At 39.1% G+C, this 24,602-nt stretch overlaps 1 protein-coding gene across 2 annotated transcripts in view; it reads right to left on the bottom strand.

Annotated features, from left to right (window-relative positions):
* kcnip4a (potassium voltage-gated channel interacting protein 4a) overlaps positions 1 to 24,602 on the bottom strand; it is a 165,309-nt gene that overhangs the window by 128,000 nt on the left and 12,707 nt on the right. The window contains exon 2 of one of the 2 annotated variants that reach the window (XM_071206577.1): positions 23,901 to 24,032. The exons of the other annotated variant lie outside the window; for it this stretch is intronic. Coding sequence (XP_071062678.1) covers positions 23,901 to 24,021 — 121 coding nt within the window. The 5' untranslated portion in view covers positions 24,022 to 24,032. The remainder of the gene's footprint in view (positions 1 to 23,900; positions 24,033 to 24,602) is intronic. 2 annotated transcript variants of the gene reach the window in all.

Below are 24,602 nucleotides of genomic sequence, written 5' to 3'. Positions count from 1 at the left end.
ATGAATCTTTGAAATGGAGTTTCCATTAGGCAGGTCAGAGAGTGGGAGCTTCGGGGGGAAAGTGGCCACTAGATTGAACATCAAGAGCTGAGCTACAATTCATAAAGCAGCCGTCACTAGTGGAGTGTGCTCACCCTGCTTGACAATATCCAGGAAAAAGGCTCTGAAAGTTCATAAAGTGGAGCAGGACGCTGTCTGCTGTCAACTGGCCTTCCAAAGCCCACCCTCACACGTCAGCGTCATACTAAACGGATACAAAATGAACTGCGGGAAATGGCGTCCTGCCTCGCTTTGGTGATGTGATCAAAAGGAAAGTCAATAGATGCAAGGAAATATGGGACACGTTCATGCACTTCCTTGAGAGTGATCAAGTGGAAATTGATGAATATCGCTATCAAACACTGATAAAAGACTAATAATAATAATGCTGCTTATAATAATAATAATAATCTCTAACTATAGAAACAAGTTATTCTTTCATATTTTACTTTATTATTATTGTTTCACATCCTTTACTTTATCTGATTGTATTTACTCCCGTTTCATTTTAATCTCTCCCTGAATGTTCGATGTTGAGGGTGGGGGGAGGGGAGTGTTATTTTCTCATGTGTTAATGTATGTATGTGTGACTGTATCTTCTTTCTATATGTTACAAAAGGAGGCATGTGGTGTGTGGCACAGTGGGCTAGTGCGTTGGTGTTCGGATCAGGGGGGACACAGGTTCAAACCCCACTGCAGTCAACATGTCGTTGTGTCCCTGAGACACTTCACCCCAAATGGCTCCTGTGGGGATTGTCCACAGTATTGAATATGTAAGTCCCTTTGGATAAAAGCGTCTAACAAGTAACATGCAGTGCTTCTTAAAGTGTAGTCCGTGAGCGCCCCCTAGTGGTCCGTGAGTATTTTAGTAACATTTCACATTTGAAATAAATGTATCTATTTAAGTTTTCCGTACTCTCGCGGGAATATCTCCGCAATGGAACGAGCTTAAGTTTAACTTTCAATTGTATGATATAGCCCAGCGCAACACCTTCATCACACATGTTGCCACGTGTTTGTACCATGTTCAGGCGATTTGTAATCTATTCTAGAATAACGATGTGTTTTTGGATATTTGTGGAGTTAGGTGGTCCGCGAGTGTTTTTTTATTGGTTAAGTGGTCCTTGGTATGAAAATGTTTGAGAAACACTGATGTACTGTAATGTAATGTAACAAACCCAATACATATAATGTTTTTTAAAAAAATGGATACAAAGTTACCTCTCAATGCGTTTGTTTTCAGATTTTTCGCAACTCAAGTAGTATTGAGTGGAAGTGCTGTCAGGTTGTAATGTTTTATTCACTCTTATTGATCATCTTCTATCTACTTATTGTTAATTATTAAATGTTTTATTTTAGGGATATCGATTGCACTTTCTATTTATAATTTTTCTATCAAATAACACTTCTGATATTTGCTCCATGGCAGGAGCAGACATGAGAAATGAGCAAAGCGATCAAACTGTTGTTCACATCAAATACCCGACAAGAAAACTCATTAACAGCTACATAAGGCTTTTCAGAGCCTGCAGCAAGGTATCTGCAGGATCATTACACAATCACAGAGTGTACCTGAAGACATCCCAGCATGCACCGAGAGAGCGATATCTGCAGTATCACGAGGATTGGTTTTCTGTTCTTGTGAGTTTAGGTCTAGAAAAATGTAAAGAAAATCTAAAAGAACCAAAAAAACGTCCATATGTTAATGTATAGATTGTATTATCCCATCACTCAATCAAAATGACTGACAGTTCATTTTCTGATGATTTACCATCAAACTTCCACAAGTGTTGTATTCCTAAGCCAATGTGCAAATGAGCGTCAGTCCAACAACCAAGCACAACTGTCGCCTTGATAAAAAAAAAAATGTTAGTTGAAACAAAAGCTTCTTCATTTCTGGAAATAGTGCCGAGTTCACAGAAAGCTGTGAGGGGAATATAACTGCAGTTCGAGTTCTGTTTATCATTTATATGTGAGAATAAATCCTCAGACTGCTGCATAAACATAACTGTACCAATAACTGGAAACAGTAGATACACTGGAGAAGGGTTGTGTTTTCAATTTAAAATAGAACACTTAAATCCGGGCTCTCGGCCCAGAATTGCTTACTGAATATAAAATGTCATAAGCCTCAAAGATGGGAAGGTGCTGATATGACGCATCACCGCAGAGCATGCACAATGGCAGTGAAATGGGACACAGCAGAGAGGGCAGACCGTAATTAAACAACAAAATAAATAGAAATCGTGGGACGATGGACAGAATGAGCTTTCACAATGATCTCTAAATCCATATCACTTCAACAGTAAGGCGGTAAAAGCTCCATCATCGGCAGCAGAGAGAAAACACGTTTTTCAGCACCTGGCCTGAGACGACCGTAATACTTGATCAACATTAAGAACCACCTTTTTTTAGCTGTGAGCTGTGGAGCTTCTCCTTTATGTGTGCCTCATACTTTCTGTCAGGCTGAAGACAATACAATCGGGAGATGGGTGCAGTGCAGCTTTTTCTCCCTACAGGAACTTTTTATTGTTTTGCTCAAAGGCACGAGTCAACCTCACAAGTCAACTAAGGAACTGTTTGGGGTTTTATGTCCAAAAAGTGCTGGTTTTGCAAATAGACTGGCTTTTCAACACTGTGTTTGGATCGTTGAAGGGAACAAAGAGCCGGCCTCAGGAGATGCAGGACATGTTAAAGCCATCAAGCAAAACAGCTGCTATAGCAACCGTTATGGAGAGATGGAGGGAAAGCACATTCGTTAGAAAAAAGGTTGCTCGATTTTGCTAAGCGTCATTAGGCAAAAGGTTATGTGATTTGTTAAGAGCAGATTAGGAGGAGAGCAACAGCGTCTGAGGGGACCTTTGATCCTAGTGATGATAAAGTGCTCCGTGAAACACAGGATTAGTGCGACGTCTTCCTCTGCAGATCAGGTTAGTGCTCTGGGAATAGAGATGGACTCAAAGCAGAGGATTCTGGTCCGGGTTCCTCAGCAGGTAGACAGCTAGCACTACACAAAAAAACATTACAAGATCAACAGAATCCTTCAAAAACAACCCAGAATATATCTAAATTAATTATGGATCCTTGTTTTTTTGTATATAGTTTATGCTGTATTTTGTAATCAATGTGCGTAGCAGACTCAGGGTCGAATACATAAGCTCCTGGCAGAGATAATAATAACCGCACGAAAAATAGAAGATGGATTGAACTCTAAGGGATCAGTGTTTCACAGCGCAGAGGAACATGCATACTAATAGGTAAATATCAATATTTCTGCATCATTTAAGTGGCAGAAGAATCATTAATTGGATAAAGGCAAGTGCTGGGAAAAATTCAAGCTTAAGCACCTCCATTAATATGCTGACAAAGTCAACTCAAAATGTTTAGTGATAATACTATATCGTGGAATTCAGATTTAGCCTTGTACATGTATAGTACAGTGTTTAAAGCATACCTTGACTATTACACCTTCTAAAACTGATATCTGAAATGTATCCCAAACAAGATGATGTTGCTCTTCGAGTAAAATTGCTGCTGCTAAGATCCATTTAGAACCATGTAAAATAATCCAATGCTTTCCCGAATCATAGCGTTGGCTGTAACGCATGTCGTCATTGCAAATAAAAGCCGGTTTGTATCCGAGGACAGTAATGAATTGCTTATGACATCAGTGTACTAATATTAGCACAATGGCTCCCTTAGGGTACCGCTGATGGGATGGTTCATCACATTCAGATCCATTTAGCTGCTTTGTACGCACTTTGCAGACCACTCAGACAGTGTGTGAATACAACAGAATAATGGATCATCATGCTGAACATATGGCAGGTTTGAAATTCTCTCTCAATGCTTATCTGCAGTCACTTTTCATTGGCATTCATCACCACTCTTCAGAAACAGGGAGAGCTTATGAAAAGGTCAATATGGGTATGATATAATCCAATTCATTATAAATCTGCTGATGGGATACTTATAACCGCACAAACCTGAAATGCAATCGCAGTTTCTCCCAGTACTGTATATCTCGTTCATTTCTTCTCTGTTTTATCTACACTCCGGTATCGTGCTGGGTGGATGAAGGCTTACTGATAACGCAACATCGCTTTGTATGTCACACACAGCTGAGAAGAGGCCTCTAATGGAAAACTCACTTTCTCAGAAACATTATCCCCTTGGCCCGGCAGCACTTGAAACGTGCGCTTTATTTCTTTTTAATGGCATGTTGTGAAATATTTAAATTGACTTCCAGCACTTCTTCAAGGTCTTGTATTAATGCCCGCTGACAAAAGCTGATCCTGTACTGCACAAAGCTCTGATATATTGCACACACAAGATTGTATTGTACCCGATATCTAAAACCAATCTGAAAAGATTACATGCCAAAATAAATTTCTGAACTAAAGCACTACTTTCTTTGCATTGACATTCACCTGTTCACACATTTGCTTTGTAATACTTTGAAAATAGCTTGAAGCATTTCTCTAGATCGTTGTGGAGGTCTAACACCTCATTACTCCTTCAAACCGTGTCCGTTATTCTGAGTAGAAATGCCATCAGTGTTGATGTTGGGCGGCCAATGTGATAACGTCCTGGAGGCACATATCTAAAACCAATCTGAAAAGGTTGCATGCCTACAAATAGCTGCATGAAAGTTTTACCCAATAGAATGTGAAGTGATTCTGCTTTACGTAAACTTTAGTCCTGAGTGTCCCAACTCACCACAGCAAATGTCCTCCAGCAGCAACGTCACATAATAACCACATCATAAAACCAATAAGGGGCTAAACTGACAAAGCTATGCATGGTGCAAACGAATAGGGTAATTCGCTTTTTATGTGTGTAAATTCAAATGGGATGTAATTGGTATTCAAGCTAACCAAAGAAACAATTGACTCTGATAGGTTCTTAAGATTGGTCCTTTAACTGAAATATGCAAGAAAACACTTCTTGTGCATACAATGACACAGCTGCAGAAGTGTTTAAATAGACTGTACATTACATTGCAATGAAAGGGTCTTAACAGGATCTCAGAACAATGAGCCTGGCTCAAAAAAAGTGGCCCTCCATGTGTTGGATGAACAGCGATAAGACGAACATAAAAAAAGAAAACCCAAGGTAACGAGAACTCTCACAGCAGATCTTTCCCTTCTTTTCGATTCGAGTATATTTCGGACACTGAAGGGCTGAAGGAACTGTAAAAAGAGACTGATAAAAGAAGGAAATCAGATATCTGAGCAGTGAACACATCACGCAGGGACAGTAATGATTTACTGAAGGGTCAGTGTGCATTTTCACTGAGAGCAACAACAATAATGATGTGGAAAGTGTCAGTCCTCCATATTTACTGTCCCTGTGGCCAGACAGGTCCTGACATGAGACGGCACAGTAAAGTCATCGACATCATGAATCTCACCCTATGTTCTGGGAGATGACCGAATGGGGCATGGCAATCGACACCAGGGAAATGTAGACGGCATTTAAATGATGGGTTTATAATGTGGAGTTCTGCTTCTGTGTGGAATAGACTTGGTCCATGAGTTACTGTTGGGGTAACATCTCTGAACAAGGCCATATTGACTGAATCTTGTATTTCCTACATCAATATATTGGTGATAAATAAGAAATAAGAGCTCATTTTAAAAGCTACAATTTGCATTTTCCTATTGTAAAATACTATTTTAGTTATAAAAGATTCCATAAAGATTGCACTTTATTTAAAAGATGAATACAAAAAAAAAGCAAAAATGGGAAAAATATATATGATTGTCAAAAGATAAGATACTAATTTGCTTTTAATGTCATAAAGATGAATTTAATATTGAGTAACTCTTAAACTGGCCTATGTGTGACAAGACAAAGATACACAAGGACACTACTTTAGCTCCATATTTCCACTTCCAGACTCAGAATGCTAGTAATAGTGTTGATATCGCGCAATTAGATATACATCTTGGGTTTGAATAAAATTAAAGATTTCCTTGGGCATCCATCTTGATTTGCTGGCAAGATCGATCCACCTGTCCAGATTTGAATATGCAAGTTTTAAATATTGTTACTTTGATGCATTTTCAAATAATTGAAGTAGTCTAGTTGTATATCTTAAACATAGGAGAGTTGTTAATGCAAACCTTTCTGAGCATGAGCCAATTGGCTTTTCTTCGATCCCTCAGGACCTCTGAATGTGAGTCAAACCGAGCCAAAAGAGAGTCCTTGTTTACATGGTCATGAAAGCCAGTAAAAACTGATTTATATGCACAGGGTTTACTCCAGCACCCGCACCCAGCCAGGAAGATGCTGTCTCTTGATATTTGACTTTTTCCCCTAGTTAAAGCCCTTAAAAGCAGATTTACGCGCCCAACACCTGAAATCTAAAGAACGGACTGAGCATTAGCAAGTAGTGTGAACATTAATGTGAATACACTAAATCATTGATAAGAGCCATAGTGTGCTGGAGCAAATTCATCGAGGCAAATCACTAATGATATGCCTTAAGCTCTGACAAATATGAGGGGGAACTATGCCTTTAATTTTATGATATAGAGCCAACCTACATAGACTGCTGCTGTTATGGACCATACAGAGAAACTGTATTAATTGAAGAAGTAAGAAAGGAACAGCAGAAAATAAATTCAAGACTCAACAAGAACCATGTCTGTGTTGTTATCTTAACTTACAGGATGTGTATTTTGAAAATTATGTAATTTTGAATTTTTGAATTATGTAACTTTTGTAACATATGTAACATTAAGCTGTCTGTGGCTCTTTGTTCTGCTGTATGTATGTATGTATGTATGTATGTATGTATCTAAATGCTAACGTGAACAATGCTAACAAGTGGATCTTCAGCAGGTAAAATCAGTTTAGTTAAGGGAATCATATCACTTCCTTGGCAAATAATAAAACGTATAGCTGAGGCTGATGACAATGTCCTTATCATATGTTAACATTAGATGTTTAGATATTTCATGGCTGGCGTAAACTCACTTCAAGTACAACCTGAATGTCAACGTTTATTATGGTTAATCCTCTGGAAATCTGTTAGATATTTCATGGCGATTGATCCATTATTTGTGTTCCACTTAAAACCCACTAATGGTAACCTGATGTTGGCACTGGAACAGAAATCAAAGCTTCACCAAAGTAAGAGAGATTCAAATTTCATGACAGTCCATAGCAGAGATATTTTCGTATGGAAATAATGAACAAACCAATAATTGAGCCAATTTAACAACGTGAGAATATGTATACATGTGCAAACTGATACATATTCAAATTCTACATACAAATATGTTATTTCCTTGGCATATTGCTTGGACTCAAAGTGAAGGAAAGAGAATTGTGTAGTATGTTCTCCACAGTTATCTAATGAGACCTGCTAAACTGGAAAACCTTCTAATGGGGAAACCTCAAGGGCATGTTTAGGATCTCTTTATACAATCAGAACTCATGACTGAAAACAAGATTGTAATTAACCCTAACGATTTCATTAGCTCAGTTGATGTACATTTCAAACTGAATTTACAGCAACTCACAGCCGAATCAGGCCCAGACCGCTAGAAATGGTTTAACAACCGAAATGGCATTGGCAAGATAAATACATTTCTCCTGCGGTCCATACAGTTATCTCATAGGAGGTCGGCTAGGCACAGCAGGAGCACAACACAATAACCTTGCTCAATAGTCAAATCCCCGTTGCCATTACATCACCAGTGAAGTCATTCAGAGACCCCAGGGAACAATTAGGATGTGTCCAATGGTCGCACGGTTATTAAAAGCCTGGAGCTAAAAGAAACAGCAAGACAAAGTCACCTTACATCTTTTTCTTACAGAATGCCTCGCAGAAAGTAGCTCTGGTTTCTCCTTAGCCTTGAAGATGTTAAATAGATTGCGCACTAGTGTCAGCTTACAGAAATATATAATATCAACTAAAGCGAAAGTGACACTGTGTGCCTAGAAAGACTGTAGAGTGGGAAGAAAATTATACAATTTCAGCACACACCAGAATACTGGTAAGGATGATACCTTATTAACAAATTCCATGTGAAACTGAAAAAACGCGGACTCTGTGTTTTGCATGTTTTTTCTTCAGATTCTCTTTGAGGTGTGCCTTAAATCATCTGGTGTTGATTAGCGTAGGAATATGTTAACTCCGCCGACTAAGGCTCCACTACAAGAGCTAATAATAGACGGCAGCAATGTATAAATGTAAATAAATACATTTTCTTACTAGATCAAATAAATGTGAAGCGAGATTCACAAGATAAAAGTTCATTAAAGTGCGGAAAAAAAGTGTACTATACAACATTCACAATACGCATGAATACACAATTCATTACAAAAGTAGGAGTTAAATATCACCGTGGAACGTGAAATATGTCAAAGTTAATATACTGCATTTGAAAAAAGACATGGTCAATCCCATTAAGAAACTTTTAATTCACTTGTTCAGCACATTTTGAACACTGAGGGGACAACATTATTCTCCCTTGCAAAAAGCTATTTACTGAATGACTGCCTTTAAGATTAGAAACATAAAACAACAGAGTCGCCGCCCAGGGAATAGGCAAATTACACCGACCACCATGCAGTACAAATGATCATCAGCGCTGTAATTATTGGACGGCCATCATGTTTGAAATTCATCAGGAGAAGTGGATTGCCAGTAAGCACTTCGAGAACACGAGGAAGTGCATCACAGGGGGATTATGTGGTCCATGGAACAGAGTCTTTCTTTGTAAACAGGCTCCGTTTGCTTGAGCGTGGATTAATGGATGAAGTTACTAATCTATTTTATGATCTAACAGTCCTTTTAATAATTTAAAGGTACCGAACATTTAGCGGCTGCACACTATGGTCGGAGTGTAATCAGCTATTACTCCAAAATAGGTGCTGTTACTTTTCCTTAACGTCAAACAAACACACAGCAAGGACTCATGCAGACAATTTATCCTGGCGAGTGGCTGTGTTAGTGTTAAGACGGAGTTCGCTGTCATAACAAAGCGTATATTGTGCCATGCTAAAAAGCTTCGCAGGCCAGCGGAGAGCCTTTTCTCTTTCCATGATCTCATTTAGTTTGGTTTGTTGACCCATTGTCTGCTGATAGACAGACATGCACACGCTGCAACAGTTACTGAAGAAGGACAGGCCTCTGGTACCTCGTCCACTGGGAGCACTGATTCTCCTGGTGACAACAAATGGGACGGGTACCTTCAGTGCAGCAGCAAACACACAGGGGTTCCCTTTGAGTGTAGCTGCATGAGAAATCCCAGAGCCTGTTTCTGTAAACCGAGGAAAAGCCTCAATGTGCCATTTATAACGGATGTTCTGGGTTGGGTCAATGCTAGCAGGGAACTAACGAGACACCACTGTCCTATTGTGCAGCCGAGAGGGACCTTTACTACTGTATGACATAAAGAGACAGAGTGATGTTCTTTCACGGCATAAGAAAGGTAATTCTCAAAGGATGATCGAGGCGCGAGGAAGTGGGGTTTCAGTCTCACTAAAAACGATGCTGTATTTCAAATTCAAGAGACCCAGAATAGTTTGGACTATTAGAACAATGTGCCAATATGCACTGACACCAATACACAACAGGTTTTATATGTAACCCTTTTCAGCCACTGGCATCTTCAATCTTGGTCCACATGAAAATATCTCAACAGCTGATTGATGGATGGCCATACAATGTGGATAAATGGACACAAATACAGGATAAATAGTTATGAGATTCCCATCAGCTTCATCTGTATTGTGTGCAGTGCTAATTAGCAAACATGTAAGCATGCTAATCTAGGGTGAACGTGGTCAACATAACATATTCTAAACATTAGCGTCTTTCAGTGGTGAACTGTGTCTATCACAGCTGGACCTTCTGTAGACACACACACACATCCCCCGCCGCCGCCGCCGCCGCCGTATTTACATTTTGTTTATATAATGAAATAGATTTGTTGTTTGTTTTATCTGAGTGTTTCAGGGTTTTCTCTGAACTCCTCGAAGGCCCTGACGGCTCACCACTGGCGTCTTTACGTGCAAAAAATGTGAAAGGGAGAAAGTCGTTTTTCAGAATGTTGACTGATATTGCAATTGTGATATGATATTAAGGGCATTTCCATTTTTTCAAACATTATTCACATCATTGAAAAATATATTTGAAATGATCATGGTGTAATCTATAGCAAATAAAGATTTGTTAAGTCTTGAGAATACCATTCGTAGGCTTGGACTTCTCTGCAGCTCTAGATAATGTCACATATTTATCACACAATTTTGGTCGTTTTTTTTAATTAATTTTGCATCCCTATGAGTCCGCATTCGAGGCTAGCTTTGGAAACACTGGACACAAAAGTCTCATGGTCTGCAACCGGGCCCTTGCCATCATATTCAGGTCAATTTGTGTAACAGAAACACCTGAAATATTAACTGTATTCTTCACATTTTTTGTAGTTACTGTGAAACCTGCCCAGGTGTACCAGTGCAGCAGACTCCCGTGTGTTCAACACATCTCTGCCAGAGTCTCAGAGGAGCAGGCTTTCATTGTTTGGCAGATTCAGGCTGTATACAGTAATACACCTTCTCCCTGGCATTTCGGACAGAGCCGCCACCCTCACGCATCTGCCCGGTTTTATTCCTGTACGTGCACGGACCCTATCTATTCCGTACCGTTTCTACAGCTATTTGCTATTCCTGTTCTCTCTCCATTGTCTCCCCTGTCTTCTTTTCTTCACCTTCACCTGCTCATGGATGTCTGCATTGCTTGGATTAAAAGGTTGCTTCAACTTCCACAGCATAAAACTGGCTCACTAGTGTTTCAAGCAGAACTGCAAGATATTGGCACATCAAACTGGGAGAGGATTCAAAAGGCAAGAGCATTACAAAGCCCTGGGAGGCAGGAATTACTCTATCGAACTCCACCATAATGTGATCTGTATTATCTGCATTAAGAGTCATCCATTTCACATTTCAATGTAAACGTTGTGCAGTTTGTAGATGAATAGTGTTCCTTGAGTTTCTGCTGGTCTGTCTTATTAGATCTGGATATTCTGTAATAATGTAAAGTAGAAGTCACCAATAATCGTTACAAACTATAAGGAGCAAACAACCTGGCTTTTCTACTGCCGGGGTAATTTGCCTTCCAAATGAAGTTTCAAAATGACCATGATTTAATAATTTATCTTGATCTGATCCAGCCGTTTAAAGCAGGAATGTATTCTTAAAGAGAAAGAGCTGTAATTAAAGCAAAGGTTAAAAGGAAGCACACAGAGGCAGCTACTGTAAAAAAAGAAAACGCATGTACCAATCCACGTCACGATCTTGTCACATTACTCCATTATATTTGGAAAAACTAAATCAATATTATTGCCAGCAGATTCATTTGACTACAGTTAGCAAAGCGGTAAAATCTTCCTGCAAAAGAAATGATTTTAGCTCGTCTTCATAAAAGCAAACATAAAGCACATTACAACTCCGATAGCCAGACAGTGGATTCTGTTTTAAATTCAGTTATTAGATTAGGTTTTAATAAAGCACCCTTGAAGTTTGAATTCAAGAGGATCTGCACTTTAGGTCTCTCCTCTTTTGAATATTAACTAGTAGCAAATATTTAAAAGTACATGGATAACAAAAAAAACTAAGTGAAAGTAAAAGTAAGATAATAAAACACTCCTTTAAATATGCATTAAGAAAAATGCAAATTAACCAGCATGTCTGTCACATACGCAGTGAACTATGAATATTGCTCCTAAAGGAAATCCGCTTGCAGCTTCACATGACAGAATGACAATAAATGACAATAAATGAGAAAATGACAATAAATGAGAAAATGTTTCCGATGTTTCTCCAGAGACACCTGTCTGCACGTTGTTCCCCATGACAGGTGTCACTGGAGAAACATGTTGTCATCTATTGTAGCACTGTGGGAGGCTCCCAGCAGGACTTCCATCTTAATTCACTTTCTTCGCACAGTGACAGGTTGAAGCAGCCACCTGGGACCGTGCGCACACCTTCGTGCTAGACTTGTCACCTGCGTGTCATGTGACATGTTTGCTGCATTAGAGTCAAAGGGATGTTTCAGAACAGATTGTGATGGAGCGCATTGGGCTCCGAAAAATGATGTCTCCACGCAACAAAACGGCATCGTCAATTATGTTTAAATGGATAGATTTTACTTTTTGACATATCAAAAATATGTTTCTAATACAACCACCAACCACTGGACTTTCATCACGTTCACTATCAGTCCTCATATTTATATATTATAATTTGGAGTTACTAATCCCTAGTGTTGAACATGAAACACATCTATAAGGTCTCAGGTAGATATTCATTCATTTGGATAGTTTTCCAGGCTGGCAATGACCGTCTGCCTGCTGCCAGACAAACACCAGGAGAGATGAATACGACCGGGACAAGTGGGTTGAAGTGACACAGGTTTCTCTGCACCACGTATCAATCAGGACGGCCTATTTATAGAGGCCCGGGCCCCTGCCAGAACACAAACACTGAGTGAAGGCAAATGCCTGCATCCCCACAGACAGGGGAACAAAGAAGCAGGCAGCCAGGTGTGGGAGAAGTTATGCAGAGGCAGATGATGATTAATGACTTTCACAACTTCACACTTTTTTGTCACAAACCTCCAGTTGTAGTAGGAGCCGTTAAAGCGGCATGATGCCTTTCCTGCTCAGATTGTGGAATAACTGTAATGATGAGCTGAAATACTGAGAAACTTTATCTAAATTAAAACAATTATTTAGAAATGAGCAGGACCTGTGAACTCATGTTTGCCATTTCTTGTCGTTGTAAAAGTTATTTGTTTTTGGTTGTTTTGTACAAAGAAATGATTTGTTTAAAACAATGAATCAAATATCACGGAAGACGATGACGTTAACTTTTATTTTCATGAACAGTGCACGCTCGAGGGAGACCAGAAACGTTTTTAAGCGTCTTCTTGCCGCTTTTGATCATGACGGAAACTATTGGAGAATAAAAAATGTTATACCTATAACTTTTTTTTATTTTGCTTCTCTTTGTTAGAATTATTATTGTCATGTTCAATAAATGGACTAATTCAAAATGAACAGGAACAACGTGAAGTAAAACATTGCTGCGACGTGCCATCATTGACTCATCTGGTTAACTATTGGTTGACTCCATAAGGGATCAGAAAAGACCCCAATATCCAAAGATATGATTATTAGCTGAGACAACTCTCCCACCACAAGGTGTAGCCGTTTGAGCTTGTATGATTGTATGATGTGTCATGGAAATGTAGGAGTTCAAATTAGTTTTTTGTTTATTTATTATGCGCTCACGTCCTCTGAGAATTAGTAAATCAGAAGCAGAAGATGCATATTTAATGCAACCCTGTCTCCTAAAATGTACGTTCCCACAGAACTAAACTGCATTCTCAATTACGTTTAGCTAGAAACGTATTTTCTCCCACGTTACGTTAGTTATGAACGTATCTCAAATACGTTTATTTTCTACATATCTTCTAGAAACGTATTTTCTCCCACGTTACGTTTGTTATGAACGTATCTCAAATACGTTTATTTTCTACATATCTTCTAGAAGCATATTTTCTTCCACGTTACGTTAGTTATGAATGTAACTTAAATACGTTTATTTTCTACATATCTTTGCCATTTATTGTCTTGCTTATAATAATGATAATTAGTTATTTATAAATATCATTTTAGAGCACACCTTTGAAATCGACAATCGGGCTCGATATATGGTTAAATTAAAATCAGTAGGCGAGGCTGTAATTTCGCCAGCTGTTACTCTCATGAGCGAGGCAGAACATAATAGTTTTAACATGCCAAAAAGCTGCTGTGTCGTTTATTGCACCTCAAACATTAAAACAAATCCAGAGTTACGTGTTTCTGTACTTCCTCTAAGAAGAAAGGACAGTATCAGAAGAGCTCTGTGACTTCAGACTTGATCGCCGTTCAAATGACAGCGCTGGTTTCCCCAAAAGTGGGCGGGGCTGTAAAGTGAAGTAGATTTACTCTCATCTATTATTCAAAACCATTCTATTTATTCTAACGTAAATTACATGCCAGTGTTTTATCTTTTATTTATTTGTTTTTATTTTAAATCGTATAATGTCTGACTTTTTTTCCGTCTGTGAGGAAAAGAAATGGGGCTCAGAGCCTCAAAATACTGAAATCTGTATTTTTTAAAATCTTTTCCTTCTAATTTATTATTCTTTTCTAAATAACACACTGTTATTTACTCAACAATAACACACAATTATCCTTGTTTTTATTTATTCATTTAATTCTATAATCTTGGGCTTTTTAGCCGTAAATAAAGTCACCGGAAACAGACGGGACATTTTGAGCGATACACACCACAAACCCACTAAACTGATTACCCAAGATCCTCAGCTTGAAGCTTGTTGATTGGATGTTTTAGCCGCAATGCACGCTGGGATATGGTGTTGATATGATATGGAGATGATATCCGACAACGAAAAATAAAATAATACCTAATTCAGAGTGTGCTTGCTTTTCTCTTTGGAAGTCATCACATAACGGCATTGTAATACACGGTTCGGCTGCATTAAATATTACACATCTGCCGTAATTCTTTATTTATAGAGAGAGACAAACAGGAGAACTGCTGCCAAAACTGAATACTTGACGTGGATCATAAATATATCAACAATTAAACAACATCTTCAATTTCTTTTCACAAAATACGTCTCCTTGCAGTATCAATAGTAATTCGGCTGACTTTTATATTTGATCCAATTGGTATATTGGTTATATTTACACCATAACGGTGCACAGCTGATAAAAAAGGACTTGTAGTTTTTAAAGATATTACTGATTTTCTTTGAATATAAGAATCTAAATACTGAGTTGAGAGAATAGTCAGGGGATTTGGGTGATGGGAGACACATCTATGGAATCACAATTTCAATAGCTTACTATTAAATGAAGGATAGCCTATGCCTTTCTGTCTGTGATGTTTTACAAATCAGATATTAATGTGAAGAAGTAAAACAAGAGAAATAGTATAGCAATATCCTGTAAAATTATGTAAAAACATGAATAAAATTACACATCTTCAGATGTTATACATAAGTGTCTACACTAATAATACAAAGTTATTATTAGTATGCTGTGTGTACCTTGTGTGCACCGCCTAGTGGTTAAAGCATGTTATTGAATTATTTTTGTTGAATAATCTTATTTGATCAAAACAATATTAAGAGTACATACTTTCATAGGGGGAAAGTAGAAGGTCAATGATAGAAATATAGAATATAAAAAGTCAAGAAGATACTAAGTGATCTCTACAATAAAACAGTTTAGTGCTGGATGTTCAAAGATATTAATAGGAGGATGTGCAAAACAGAAAAACGAATTAACCTTTATTAACACATTAAAAAATACTTTAGGTTAAGGTCTTCTTTTAAACAAGAAAAAAGCTCTGGGGGTATCTATCTACAGATGAATATTAAGCCTGACAAAGTACATAACATCTAAAATATTGCTTTCCTGCAATGTTAACTATGTTGAAACACTTATTTTAAATGATATTATACACATTAATTATACTCTTATGTATGTAGATAGAATAAGAAATGTGCAGAATATGACAGTTTAATGGTGGAGGTATACAGTACACACATATTGATAGATGTCTGTTGAGGAACCTGCGACCCAAGTTGTGTATAAGATCAATACACCTTAGAAAACCTTGAAATCTTGAAAGGGATATGCAAAATAGCCATTATACAGTTTTTAATTAACTATTAGTAGAGAATAACGAGTAATGAATATACTTTATAAAGATCTGCAGATAAATGTTTAGTCTTCTCAAGCACCAACTATCAAATATCTCTCCTGATTGTTGGCACTTGACAATCACCTTCCCTGAATTGTATTCAGGTGTAACTAAAGTCTGCTTTAAGGGTTGTTTATATTCCACATCATTAATCAGAATCTGCAAAGTAACTAAACTAAATGTAGTGGAGTAAAAATACCAGGTTAACCTCTGAATTGTAGTGGAGTAGAATAACAAAGTAACAATGAGCTGTCGTGTGGGTATATTAATGCTGCCCATTATGGATACAAGCGATTTTCACCCATTTAGTAATTACATGTTTTAAATGTGTACACACCAATGTGTTTCCTATCGCCTAAACCTCCAGGGCTGTACACAGTTTAATACTGTCAACTTCTACATTTGGGAAAAAACGTCTTTTAAAACTACAATTCCCAGTAGAGACGTGCCATAGAGAACATGTTGCGAAACACAATAGCCATCATGTGTAGTTCTGGTGGGGCGTTCGAGTCCAGTTTTGAATAGTCTGCCGTGGTTTCGTTCCATTTCAAAGAGCTTGACGCTCGGCGTAACCTTGGCGCAACATCACGGGGTTTGTCAACGGACTGTAGTCCCAAACGATAGCTGGGGATTATGGGTAGTGTAGTGTCTTGGGCCATCCTACATCTCGAAATGTCCCGTCTGTTTCTGGTGACTTTATTTACGGCTAAAAAGCATGCTAAAATGCCCAAGATTATAGAATTAAACGAATAAATAAAAACAAGGATAATTGTGTGCTATTGTTGAGTAAATAACAGTGTGTTATTTAGAAAAGAATAACAAATTAGAAGGAAGAGATTTTAAAAAATACAGATTTCAGTATTTTGAATCTCTAAACCCCATTTATTTTCCTCAAAGACGACAAAAAAAGTCCGACATTATACGATTTAAAATAAAAACAAATAAATAAAAAGATAAAACACTGGCATGTAATACGTTAGAATAAATAGAATGGTTTTGAATAATAGATGACAGTAAAATCTACTTCACTTTACAGCCCCGCCCACTTTTGGGGAAACCAACGCTGTCATTTGAACGGCGATCAAGCCTGAAGCCACAGAGCTCTTCTGTTACTGTCCTTTCTTCTTAGAGGAAGTACAGAAACATGTAACTCTGGATTTGTTTTAATGTTTGAGGTGCAATGAACGACACAGCAGCTTTTTGGCATGTTAAAACTATTATGTTCTGCCTCGCACATAAGAGTAACAGCTGGCGAAATTACAGCCTCGCCTACTGATTTTAATTTAACCATATATCGAGCCCGATTGTCGATTTCAAAGGTGTGCTCTAAAATGATATTTATAAATGACTATTATCATTATTATAAGCAAGACAATAAATGGCAAAGATATGTAGAAAATAAACGTATTTCAGATACGTTCATAAGGAACGTAACCTGGGAGAAAACATGTTTCTAGAAGATATGTAGAAAATAAACGTATTTGAGATACGTTCATAACAAACGTAACGTGGGAGTAAATACGTTTCTAGCTAAACGTAATTGAGAATGCAGTTTAGTTCTGTGGGAACGTAATTTTTAGGAGACAGGGTTGATTTAATGATGTGTAGCATGAGTTCATGGTATAGCTGGAACAAAAGGCCGGTTTGGTTACAGCGATGAGCAGCGCGGGGGCCACGTGTTGATCCACCTCACTGACAGGGCGCAGTGTGAGGGTGACTGTCTGTCATCAGGACACTTCAAGGTGTTTCACAAACAACGGTGTTTGCAGAGGTTGTCTATTATTCCAGTAATCCCCTCCGTTAGCTGCTAATCCCCCTGTATCAACACGAGAGGCGGAGAAAGAGACGGCAGGCGCACTGCGGAGTGACACACTGGAAAGTGCTCCTCCAGTCCCTTTTTATTTATAGAAATGTGAGCAACAAAGAAATGCTGATTATTAAATTATGTTGGCAACACGTATGTCTATACAGTTAATTATAAAACACACTTTTGATACGTTGTTATCTGATGATCATAGCACAGGATAATTATTGTTATAAGCACCCATGAATATTCACAATGCTTTTCTAATCATAACACACCATAAAGCATTGTATAATTAAATGGTAAATGGACTGTATTTTATAGCTCTTTTCCATTCTTTGCAAACCCTCAAAACGCCTTGACATGTACAAGCATTCGTCCAATCACAGACATGTATACAGAAGCAGAAGAGAAGAGACGGCTGTGCAAGGTGCACTTGCTCGGGGAGACTAAAAGATTAAATAAATAAAGATTGTGAACACATTTAACCTGCAATTAGACCCGAGGCCATGTAGGTGAAAGGTATATGCAGAAATGTGCAACTTCCTCTCATCTCTGAGCCCATTGTTTTCTCTCTGGCTGTCGTCTGTACTAGCTCGCGCTGATAATAAGACTGATGTTGGGAAGAGTATGGCCGTTGGATCCTTCTCCCTCCTTCTCCTGCAACCAATGCTACAACATGAATCAAAGGGATGACAACAGTGGGACATGTCAGTCCCAGGGCCATCGCTCCCCCCCTCTGCTGCCATCTGAGGGGCTGCATGCTGCCTCAACTTCCCCTCTTATCCATCATTGCCTTTTTCCATTTCCACCTTGAATCTGCTGAGGCCTGCACTCTTGACCAAGTGGGAAAATAGATTAACTAGAAACTGAGTCTAAACAGAAAGCAGACATATTGTATGACCTAAACTATTGGCTGATATTTTTATTTCATATTTAAAAAAAGAAGCCATTATATATGTGGACAGAATGACTCATCAAGGACTTGCAGGACTCCCTTAATGATACTTAACATTTTCTCCACAATAGAGCATCATGACTGATATTATATCTCAAGGTTTAAGGGTCCTTTTAGCAAAGCTTCTCATGATGTGGCACCACTGGAGGTGGTATCACACTGCGAGCAAACGTTCAACAATTCAAATTAAAACGGTGCGGTGAGGCAGCGGGATTTAGCCGAGATGTTATCACTAACACATCTTGATGCGTGTTGAATTTAAAAACCAAGGACAATACAAATGGATTAAGGAACACATGCAAGCTTGAATTTGAAACTTCTTCCTGAGGATTCAGCACTTGATTTTCAGGCCATTTTCTGTGCCGTTGGAAGGACATGAACCCGAGAAGCAGTCTCACGGCCGTGTGATTCTGCAGAGCCAAGGAGAGAAGTGGTGCGTGCATGCAAGCGGATAAATAAAAGAAGAAACTGAGGAACAGCATGTCCAGATTGCACGTCTAAAGCTATGAAGATCTGGCACAGCTCTGAGGGAAGTATCGGAGTGAAGGTGTAACAGGCTGGGGGGGGGGACTGCACTGCAGATTTTCTGTTGGAATAAAATCATACGATGGAATACAATACCCACTTCTCCAACAGGTAAACCAACAAAGGAGCAACCTTTTACTTTCATTATCGATGAATCTGCTGATATTGCTTGATGATGTGTAAAATGTCAGAAAACAGTGACAAATATCCAAGCGGACTTACTTCAAAAGTATTTTTTTGTCAGTAAACACAACTATATTTACTTTAATGATATAAAGAAAGAAATTCAGGATATCTCCATAGTTGGGAGGCTAAAAAGCAGCTTTTAATGTTATTTTTAAATGAAAAATGATTGTTTTTGAATAACTTTATTAACAAACAGCTCTCTAGAATATCTTCTGCTGAAAATACAAGAGTGTTCCTAGAAGAAAAAAGTTGGCAGGTGAGTATTTTCTGACACTGATAAGCACCACGTAATCTTTTTTGGACGACACATCATAAAGCAGAGTCCATATTTAGATATCTCCATCGATGTATTTTGATACTGCCATCAAAAACATGTTTGAGAGCATCCGGGGCCACTGTGTTATACTGCAGTGCAGATATTCACTGGAAATATGACAGAATCACCACCTGAGTTGTTAAAGGACACGTGATGTTTTCATGTGGGGGGGATATTGGATGATATTGTGCTCAGGCTTGTATGTAAGCCAACAACAACTACTGTACATTGCATGATAGAGAAATGTGTTGCCTTCTTTAATAGTCCGTCTATAGGCTTAGTGTTGTCATTTGGGTTGTTAAGTCTCTATGCTCAGAGATAAATGCTCCGTGATATATTTCATCACCAAATAAAACGATTAGCTTAACATTCAAATAGGCAATTTTGTATCCCATGCTCTGCTACTGAGCTGCTCTCAGTTCCGCAGACGGTGCATCATGGTCATTTATTCTGCGGCTTGCTGCCCTCTCCTGGCAGCGAAGGTGAGGTGCAGGGATGGATTTCTACCACAGACAAAGGCCAGGTCAATTGTATTCATGCATCAAAGTGCCATATATCAATGTTTTGTGAAAATAAAACTCAACTTAAAAAATGTGGCGGTTGACTCTGACTATAATTCATATGCATACTATATATTAAAGTGGTGCACTTGTCCCCATATCGAGTCCAAAGTCATTTCGCTAAATCTTTGTCAACCCTCTGAACCCAAAGCAGTTCAATTGGCATTTTTGTGCACCTGAAAACATTTCTCAGATAACTTATCTTGCAAAAAAAGTAGGAGCAAAATGAATCTTTATAACTAACATTAGGGAAACCAAAATTGGAGAAAGTACACATGCACTAAATATAGAATTTCTACATATTTGTTCCCCCTATCTGGTCTTCTCTGCTCTGTGTAAACAGCATGCAGCTCACCAGTTATTAAAATATCATTACTTCAAGCTTCTATTCTCCTGCCCGAAGCAGTACCAGTGAATAATAAACTGCATTTGGGACGTACAGTACTGGATGTCATCATCTCCCTCATAGAGACAGCAGGGATTTGTAACAGGCTGTCTCGCTGTGTATTTCTAGAATCACCTGCTTTAGTGAGCATGTTCATTTTCTGGTGACTGCTCCAACATCCGGAGGGGAACAGTGCCACCTGGCAGCTTCACAGTGAGATCATCTGCAATATGGGAGGTTATTCTGGGGGGATAATATTATCAGATTGTGACACCTGCGAATAAACATATATCATCAGAGAGGAGGCTTCAAATACAATATAGCGGTTAAATGCTATTCCTTTGAAATGTGTGTTCTCCAATTCTTGTTGTTCCTTGATGCCTGCATTAAATTCAGACCGCATATAAAGAAAAGTGTAATGGAAGTGCTCAGCAGTTTGGCAAGGAAAAGAAGGAAACTGTATTACCGCAGTGATATTAAAACATTTATTTTCTTCCTAAGGGCCACTGTGATTCGGTTTCAGCTGCCTCAAGCAAAAGAATAGGGCAATATAAGAATGCAGCGTGCCCACGAAGGAAGGCAGCTTGTTTCCAATAAAAAAGAAGCAGAGAGAGGAATGAAAGACAAACAGATGCTGCGTCTAAGGCTCGGTTTACACGGAAACGGAACGGGTTGTATCCGCTACAGCTCTCTATCGTATGGACGGTTTGTTCACACGAGGCCGCAACGGAACCGCGGAAACGGAACCGCGGAAACGGAACCGCGGAAACGGAACCGCGGAAACGGAACCGGACCCCTCAAACGACAATGGGTCCCAAGGTGGGTAGATCTGCGGACGGAGCGCTCTGTGTGTACGCCTGATACGCCATAGCCCCGCCTCTCCCCACCTCTCCTGCTCACCCCCGTCATTGCTGATGTGTTTCTCCAACAACAACAACAACAGTGTTCAGAGTGTTTCGAGCCAGGTCCCGGTATCTCGCAGGACAGTGCGCAGCGTCATACTTCCTGAATGAAAAGTCAACTATAATATTAGACATATGAAGAAGTTAAACTTTAAACATCCATGACCTAAACACTTTATCCAGGATAAAAGCCACATAGCTGCACCTGCAAGGTGAATACAGCTGGTAAAAGAACAAATGTTTGAATGCGTACATTAACAGGTTTATGATATCACTGCCCCGTCTAAAACACGATCTGACTTCAATTACATTTGTCTCGAGTGTTTCGTCAACTTAATGTGTTGCTTAAAATAATACTTCTGCATACAGTATGTGACACAGTGAGTGTTGCACGGCCAGATACGGCTCAGCTGACTCAGATCAGGAGATATATGATACATTATGAAGTGATATGCCGCGGACTGTACTTAATGTACTCTGATCCGGTTACTTATGTTGTGGCCGATATTTAAGTAAGCTTTCTTAACGCTAATGTTATAATAGTCAGATGGCTCTGAAGATGGGAGGTGATATTCTATACATTTTCACATTCGTTGATTTTTGCCGGCCGTCTTTCCTGCAACGGCAGCTTTTCTGTATTTCCTTTCTCCTGTAATATGACTTGATCGCTTTAAACTCCGCACACTGAGCTCTGATTGGTCAGCAGGCGGAGCTTTCACTGAGTTGATCTCTTAGCCTGGAACCTAACCTGCTCCGGAGCAGGTTTGCCGTTCAGCATAAGTTACCATGGAGATCTACCCCGGTAAGAAGTGAACCAGCGTCGTAGGACCGGAAACCCAGAGTTTACCCTGAAGCTACCTCGCTAAGCGAAAATCCGGCTTCGTAGTACAGGCCTCTGGGTCCCAGTTTGCATGTTAGGAGATGATAACTGTTCACAAACAGGAAGAGACTGTGTCCCACGGTGAAGAACAACGATTATGTAGCTGCACCTGCCCCACTCGCACCAATAGAATCAATACACAATGAGAAAAGTTTTCCTACGAAGGTGAATATGCATCATCTTCTCTTATTCATGAAGAACAGCTGTTTTCTGTTGTTGTTTTCCCCCAGCTGAAAACTCTTGCAGCACTGCAGATGTCATTTAGCCCCGACAGTGAGATTCATGACTGTTTAACAGCCTCATAAATCAAACCCAAACACAACCAGTATGTATCTGACAAGCAATATCGATGCAGAACAACACCTGACAATTAGAAGGTTTACTGGAGCCAAATGAGCACTAAATATACAAGAAATGTAAAATATCTCATCGCCTTCCACTACCAAGATAGAGAAGAAGCCACAATAACAATCCTTTCCATGATTTTAAATACATTCGTACATACAGTTTGTTTGCATAAATACAGAATCAAAAATATATGTGAATCTGCTGTTCGTATAAGACAAATTAAAGACTGCAATTCAATGACAAGGGTCTTAATTCTAGCTCTTATGTGTACAAATGTGAATTATTGGCCATTTTTCACAGTGTCTTTTATTTGACTGCCTGTTCCACCGGCAGTGGGATGTAGCTATAAATCCTGTTTCATAAGGTTAGGTGGCCATTGTGAATATATATCCCGAGAAGTAATCAATACTGATCTCGGCTCAAAGAGAATAATTTACTGGAGCTGTGTAGTGACTCGTGCTGCAACACCATCCCATCATCCGTCATTCCAGAGAAACCATAAATTCAGTTGGTCCTATAAGAGAGGTCAAAGGATGACTGATCAATAGCACCTTAAGGTTTCTAACGCTTTCTGGACTGGCTTTATTTGTTATCTCGTCAGAACTACGGTCAACAGATAATGAGTGTATCGTGTTGCCGTTGTGCTTACTTTACGTCTAATATTTCTCAGAGATACTTCTACAGCTTTCTCTTGACTAATTGAGTGCAGTAAATGCTATTTCTATATGCTATATTGCATATATAAAAACATATATCGATACCTATATTATTTGTTTGCCCTCTGAATGTGTGGAATTCACCAGGCAAACACGAGTATAGCCTTACAAACATATTTGTTTCTTCCTCAAAGTGAAGAAAATTAAAACATAAATATATTGGAATTGTCTTCCCCTCTGCTATCTGATCAAAAATAGACGACAATTGATGCTCAATAAAATATCCTTTTTGTTGTATGGGGTTAATGTTCATTAGTCCATCCCTTCAGGTGAAAAGGTACCCTATGTCTCACTATTCAGAACACACACACCATGAAATATCACTAGCCAAAGCAAGTCATCTTAGTTTCCTTCTGGTTCATCTTTCGCACTTTAAAATCATTTCTTTTTCAGGTCAGGATCATGGGGAACGACTGACACAACGAAGGATCTGACAGTGATCTTAACGAAGTCGCCACTGCGTTACCATGTGTGTTTCTGTACCTTGAGGTTTGGAGGAGGCCCAGGAGACGAGGCGGCGCACCAGGCAGCAGCTGAGCAGGAGTTTCTTGGAGAAGCCGGTGGAGGGAGGAGCCGCAGGGTTTCCGTAGGCGCGTGAACACATGGCTGCAGCTTCTCTAGTTTTAAATATAATGGGGCATTATTAAGGACCTCTGGATATTCACACAGGCATAAGTATTTCTCAAAAATCAGTGAATTAGCAGTGAATATAATCAGAACACAGAAGTGGTTGTTGTTGTTATTAGCCTTGTAATTCAAATGATGACCCCCACATTCAGACACAAACAGCTACAGCTTGCAAAACAATCTGTCGCTCTCAGCCAATGCACCTGGGAGTGTATGCTAATGTCCCTCTTTCTTTGTCACCCCTTGTGACCATAATGAAATGCAGATGTGAACTTTGGGAGCGAGAGAATGCTCGTCTCCCGAGAGGTTTCAGGAAGGCAATATTCTTCCAGCTATTCCAGGCGAGGAAAAGTAAATAAACAAAGTCACCGTCTCACACTGATGGACTGTTTGAATTAAACCAGCAGACATCCTGATTGTCTCCAGATAATCATCCCAGAGTAAAACAAACACGATTGTATGACACTGCTAAATAAAACATGAGCAGGCGATACCTCACTCAGAACACGAATGGCAATCCCCCAAACGGTCCCGTGGCAGGATCAAAAGTTTAAACAT

Source organism: Pseudochaenichthys georgianus, chromosome 18, assembly GCF_902827115.2.
Source record: "Pseudochaenichthys georgianus chromosome 18, fPseGeo1.2, whole genome shotgun sequence".
NCBI lineage: Eukaryota > Metazoa > Chordata > Actinopteri > Perciformes > Channichthyidae > Pseudochaenichthys > Pseudochaenichthys georgianus.
The sequence above is the reverse complement of the archived record's forward strand: the minus strand, read 5'-3'. Positions and strand labels throughout refer to the sequence as shown.